Source organism: Zonotrichia albicollis, chromosome 29 (genome assembly GCF_047830755.1).
Source record: "Zonotrichia albicollis isolate bZonAlb1 chromosome 29, bZonAlb1.hap1, whole genome shotgun sequence".
Classification (NCBI taxonomy): domain Eukaryota; kingdom Metazoa; phylum Chordata; class Aves; order Passeriformes; family Passerellidae; genus Zonotrichia; species Zonotrichia albicollis.
In genome coordinates, this window is record NC_133847.1 from 1,813,249 (window position 1) to 1,819,267 (window position 6,019).

At 66.8% G+C, this 6,019-nt stretch overlaps 1 protein-coding gene across 5 annotated transcripts; it reads left to right on the forward strand.

The window, feature by feature from the left end:
- The first annotated feature begins 1,581 nt into the window (after positions 1-1,581).
- Positions 1,582-5,109, forward strand: LOC102074736 (GRAM domain-containing protein 2A). 5 transcript variants are annotated; one of them, XM_074528688.1, is made up of 12 exons: positions 1,582-2,014; positions 2,352-2,514; positions 2,608-2,683; positions 2,841-3,014; positions 3,097-3,195; positions 3,322-3,393; positions 3,471-3,530; positions 3,790-3,853; positions 4,040-4,195; positions 4,299-4,401; positions 4,594-4,701; positions 4,767-5,109. In XM_074528688.1, exons 1-12 carry the CDS (start codon positions 1,597-1,599, stop codon positions 4,780-4,782), a joined length of 1,509 nt encoding a protein of 502 aa, XP_074384789.1. In that variant the 5' UTR covers positions 1,582-1,596; the 3' UTR covers positions 4,783-5,109. The 5 variants fall into 5 exon arrangements, with proteins under 5 accessions (XP_074384789.1, XP_074384790.1, XP_074384791.1 ...); XM_074528689.1 differs by having other exon boundaries at positions 4,094-4,195; XM_074528692.1 differs by having other exon boundaries at positions 1,899-2,014; positions 2,315-2,514.
- Positions 5,110-6,019: the final 910 nt, after the last annotated feature.

Here is a 6,019-nt window from a genome sequence, read left to right on the forward strand (position 1 = left end):
CAGAGGAGCGGCCTGAGGGCCGGGGAGGGGGGGGGGCAGGGGCGGCCATGGCGGCCCCGCGCGGGACGGAGCGCGCGCAGCGCTGGGGACAGGGGATTGGTCCGTGCGCGGGGACCCGCCCCCGACGTGGGACAGCCAATGGGAGCAGGCCGTGCGCAGAGGGGGCGGGGACTGATGGGGAGTGTGACTGTGTGTGTGACACTGGGTATGTGAAACTGTGTGTGTGTGTGTGTGTGTGTGTGACATTGGGTGTGTGAAACTGTGTGTGAAACTCTGTGTGTGTGTGAGTGTAACACTGTGAGAGTGTGTGTGTGTGTAACACTGTGAGTGTGTATGAGTGTGTGACACTATGTCTGTCTGTGTGTGTGCGTGTGTGTGAGAGACACTGTGTGTGTGCGCGTGCGTGTGCAACGTTGTGTCTGTGTGTGTCTGTGTGTGTGACTGTGTATGAGACACTGGGTGAGTGTGTGTGACTCTGTGTGTCTGTGTGACTCTGAGTGTGACACTGTGTGTGTGTGTCCATACCTGTGTGTGCCCCCCACGTGTGCAGGGCTGTGCTGTGTGCACACCGAGTGTGTTCAGGAGGGTGCCGGGGTTATTCCATAACTCCTGGGATGGTTTGGGCTGGGAGGTCCCTCAGAGCCCATCCAGTGCCACCTCTGCCATGGCAGGGACACATTCCACTGTCCCAGGTCACTCCCAGCCCTGTCCAGCCTGGCCTTGGGCACTGCCAGGGATCCAGGGGCAGCCACAGCTGCTCTGGGCACCCTGTGCCAGGGCCTGCCCACCCTCACAGGGAACAATTCCTGATTCCCAATCTCCCATCCAGCCCTGCCCTGTGGCAGTGGGAGCCATTCCCTGTGTCCTGTCCCTCCATCCCTTGTCCCCAGTCCCTCTGCAGCTCTCCTGGAGCCCCTTCAGGCCCCAAAAGGGGCTCTGAGGTGTCCCTGGAGCCTTCTCTTGTCCAGGTGAGCAGGCCCAGCTTTGCCAGGCTGGCTCCATGGCAGGGTTTCTCTCTGGCCCCCGTCTGTGCCCTGTTCCTGCACCCTCAGCTCCGTGTGTGCCCCTGGCTGGGCTGGCACGGGGCTGGCACGGAGCCCCTTCCCGGGGGCTGTGGGTTCGTGTGTGCACTGAGGACACGAGTGTGGGGTCAGGGGGCTGCAGGGGGCTGGGGGGGTGACTGGGTGCGGCCACGGGCAGGGAGGGACACCCCGAGTGTGCCCGGTGTGGGGGAACGGAACGGGATGCAGACGGATGGGGCGGGAGCCGGGCCGGGCGGGGTGCAGCCCCTCGGGCCGGCCCGGCTCTATGGCGGTTCCCCGCCGCGGGTAGGGCCTTATCAGCCCCGGTCAGAGAGCAGGGCCCGAGCCGGGCTGGCTCCGCGGCCTTCGCACCTGCCCAGGGCCCGCGGTCCCGGCTTTGCCCAGCGCCCCCGGCCCGGCCGTGCCCCCTGCCCACCTCCCGCTGGGGGTGCCACTCTGGCAGAGACCCCCGGGCGAGGGGCGGCCGTGCCCCCAGCGCTGCCCGGCCTTGGGGCAGGAGGGAGGGGAGCGGGCACCGGGCGGACGCTGCCGTGCGGTGTCCCGGCACTGCGGGATGTCCCGGGATTGCGGGGTGCCCATGGATTGCGGGGTGCCCATGGATTGCGGGGTGCCCCCTGTGAAATCGCGGAGTGCCGCGGGACTGGGGCTGTGCCGCGCTGGCTCTCAGCGCTGCTGGGGCTGGGGTGCGTTTGCAGCTCTTTGGGGACGGCTGGCTGGTCCCGCACTCCTCGGGGCCGGGCCGGGCTCATCCCGCGCAGCCCCGGCGTGTCCCGGGCTGGGGCTGCCCCGGCCGCTCCCTGCGAACCTGCCGCGGCCCCGCCCGCTGCCCTTCCTCGGGAGGAGGAGGAGGAGGAAGAAGAGGAGGAGGAGGAGGAGGTGGCAGCGGAGCAGGAACGGCGCTGGAAGCAGCGAGAGCGGGACAGCTCCGACGGGACGCGTCCCCCGGCAGGAACCGGCTGTGCCCCCGGCAGGTACCGCGCGGGGCCGGCCCGGGACGGGGTTCTGGGGCCGCGCGTGGGTCTGGGGTCGCAGCCGCCTTCCCGTCCCCTCTGCAGCCACACCGGCCACGCACTCCCGCCCCCAGCCCCCGTGCGGGGATCACTTTCCCCGTCACCCGCCGGTACAGGGGTCACCCCTTCCCCGTCACCCCGCTGCCCACGAGGGTCGCAGCCAGCACACGATACCATGGGACGGGTTATGAGACAGGCTGAGCTCTGCTGTCCCGGTCCCGGCGTGGCCTGAGCCGTGTCCCTGTGTCCTCCCCGGTGGAGTGACAGGTTGATGACACTGGGATCTGCCGTGCTGCAGGAATAGGTTGTTCCCACAAGCCGCCCCCTCTCCCCCGGCTGTCGGACTCATCCCTGATGCCGGGGAAGCTGAGGCGCAGCAGGCGGGAGGTGCTGGGGGAGAAGCAGTGGCGGAGCGCGGAGGAGAAGGGAAGTGCCCAGCGGGAGCAGCCCAAGCTCACCAGGTGGGTGCTGCCCCTCATGGGGTCACATCCCGCACCCCAGTCCCACACCCCACCTGTGCCCCTCGAGTCACCCCCTCCGATGCCTCCTTCCAGATCCAGGACCTATGAGTCCTCCTGCAAGGAGCCGGAGCAGGCGGCTGAGGGCAGGCAGGGACCCCCATCCCCCTCGGTGAGTCTTGGGGTAGCGGAGCTGAGGAGCAGGACCCCAGCCCCGTGGGCTCGGCTGGACGCTCTCTCGGGGCGGGGGCCGGGGGAGGGAGCGAGGGGCTGCAGGATACCCGCGGTGCCAGGGCCGGCCCCGAGCACCGACCCCCGCCCTCCCGCAGCTGAGCAAGCAGGACAGCAGCTACCGCCGGGCCTTCGGGGAGCTCGCCGAGCAGGACGTGCTGCTGGGCTGCTTCTCCTGCGCCTGGCAGAGAGAAATGCCCTACCACGGCCGCCTCTACGTGTCCTCCCGCCACATCTGCTTCCACTCCAACCTTCTGCTCAAGGACATCAAGGTGGGGCTGGAGCGGGCGTGGGGCAGGCAGGGGCACGGGTGGCAGCCGGGAACATGCTGACACAGCCTGTCCCCTGGCACAGGCCGTGGTCCCTGTCGCCTCCATCTCAGCCCTCAAAAAGACCAACACGGCGCTGCTGGTGCCCAACGCAATCAGCATCCGCACGGACAAGGGGGAGAAGGTGAGAGCGGGGCCAGTGCGGGGGCAGCCTCACCTGGGGCTGTCTGGAGTGCCTCGGTCCCCGCGGGCTCTGGGCCGTGACCGAGGGGGCAGCTCTGGCACAAATCCCCCTCTCGCTCCCCGGCAGTTCCTGTTTGTGTCGGTGCGCCAGCGAGAAGCCACGTACCAGCTCCTGAGGTCGGTGTGCAAACACCTGCAGGTAACGTGGGGACTGGATGGGCAGGGGGGCTCCATCCATCCATTGCAGGGCACCTCCCTTCATCTCTCCTTGTCCAGGGCAGCGGCCAGAGCCCTCGAGACTCAGTGAGCTCCGAGGAAACCCTTGGGAAGTCTCAGGTAAGGCCAGGGAATGGAGGGCAGGAGGGTACAACAGGAGGAGGGGTGGTCCCAGCCCCCTGGATGGAGTGGGCTGGGTGCAGTGGCTGGGAAGATGAGGGGGGGAACATGAAAAGCCCCAGCCCGAGGCAGCGCAGACCCCGGGACCTTCCCTTCTTGTGGGTGACACAGGTCCCATCAGGTCCTGCCCGTGTCCCCATGGCAGTGGGGCAGGTGCCTCGGGGGACACACATGGTGACTGGGGCTTGTCCTCTTCCAGATCTCGAGCCAGTCAGCCCTGGAGCAGAGCACCCCGGAGCCCAAGAGCCTCCCCGGATCCCTGGGTGAGCGGCGGCCCCGGTGCCCTGGCCCTGTCCCTGCCCGCAGCCGTGCCTCCCGGGCAGCTCTGGGCTCTGCTCCTCCCCACACACGCCTGGTCTGGGGGGGCGTGCGCGGCCCTCACTCCCCAGCCAGCATCCCCACAGCTCCAGGGAGTGCAGGATCAGCACTCTGGCCCCGTGTGCCCCCAGGACACACAGACCCCTCCCTGGGGCATTCATCGAGTGTCTTCCGGTCACCCGCAGATGAGCCCAACCCGAGATCGAGGCAGACAGAGGATGAGGATGGCGAGGTGGCCCTGCTGATTCCCAGATGGGTGCCTGCAGCAGAGAAACGTGGCCTCTGGGGTGGGTCAGGGGGCTCGGGATGGGGGGATGATCCTGGGGATTTACACCCTGGCAGAGCCGAGCACGGACTCTCAGTGCCACTAACACTGCCTTGTCCTGGCAGGGAGAGCCCACGCCGTGCTCTGGGCCTGGGTCACTGCACTTTGGTCCCGGATAAACCCCCAGCTGAGCTCTCTCAACATCATCATCACCATCTACCTGCTGCTGTGAGTCCCCAGGACCTGCTCCCAGCCCCGCTCCCCATCCCCACTGACACAGCCTCTCCATGGACAGGCCAGGGTCCCCGCAGTTCCCCTGAGACCCTCATCCCCAGGGCGAGCACACGGGGGCCTGTCCTGGCCCTGCTCCTGCCCCGTGTGCCACCCTGTGCCCGCTGGCTGACGCTGGCCTGTCCCCAGCATGGTGGCCTTGCTGCTGTCCTCGGGGTACATCGGGCTGCGCATCGCGGAGCTGGAGCAGCAGCTGTCCTTCGCGGAGGCCGGCCCGCGCCTCAACCTGTCACCGCAGTGAGTGGGGGACACGGGGGGCCCTGTCCCCAGCACAGGCTCCTCCTCACCCTGCCTTCCCGCAGGTACAAGAGAACGTGAGGCCACTGAGGACCATCAGCAGTGCTCCAGCCAGGCTCAGGGGCTGCTCTGAGCCCGTCCTTGGCCTCTCGGGGTGGCTCTGTCACCAAGTGCCTTCCAGCTCCCCACGATGCCTGGGGAGCCCACGGGCTGAGAGGCTCCATCTCCCTGTCTGCCCACCCTGAGCAGCAGCAGAAGAGACCCAGGGAGCTCCTGGCAGGGCAGGGAGCAGGGAAGGGGGGCTGGAGTCAGCAGCAACCCCCAGCCAGCCCTCCCTGCCCAGAGGGAGAGAGGGTCAAGCCCCAGGCAAGGCAGGGGCACAGAGAACAGAATATTTTGTTAATAAAGATTAATAAAAATCTATATTATTTTAATACTTATTATTTGCTGGGCCAGATGCCGCAGGATGAGCATGAACTAGTCCCCCATGCACCCCCTGATTCCCAAAACAGACCAGGACACAGCAGGACCCAGAGCTTTGACTCTGACTGGTGTAGGGAGGCAGCTCCAGGTGCTGATGTCCCAGGGGTCCAGGGAGCAGCAGAAGACCCTGAGCAACCCCCTGGGGCAGTGGCTGCTGGTGACAATGGGAGGCAGAGGGGAAGGGGACAGTGGGGGGCACCAGGGAGCCCCAGGGCCCTGCAGCTGGCCAGGCCCTGGCTGTTACCCTGCTCCTTCCCTAGGACAGGGCTCACCTGCCAGAGGAAGGTGTAGGGTCACAGGTACACGGTGGGGACAATGGGTTCCCACAGGTTCTGAGCATAAACTGGGGACAAAAGCAGAGTGGAGGCAGAGCAGAACCCGCACCCCACAAAATAATCCACCAGCCCAAAGCCCTGGAGCTTAATCCCTTTCTAGGCCAGTTAAGGGGCCCTGGGGCTTCCCTCAAGCACCAAGATGGGGAAACTGAGGCACTGACAGCTCCTTTCTCTGTGTCATTGCCTGGGCCATCCCTTCCTCAGACCCACAGCTCAGCTCCATGCCTGGGGCAGCGGCAGTGGGAGATGCCAAGCTCAGGGATCCTTGCTCTCCTCATCCTGCTGCTCAGCCCCATGGAGCAGCTCTGCCCCACAGCACCAGCCCGGGGGGGGGTCTTCCAGCAGCAGGCCTGGAACAAGGCACAGGGCTGTGGGCACAGGGCTGTACCCCACTGAGAGGTGCCCACAGAGGGGGTGTCCCCCCTGTGAGGGTCCCACCTGCATGGGGACAGCAGGACTGAGGGGTTCTGCATCCCCAGCCTAACTGCAGCTATAGCCTG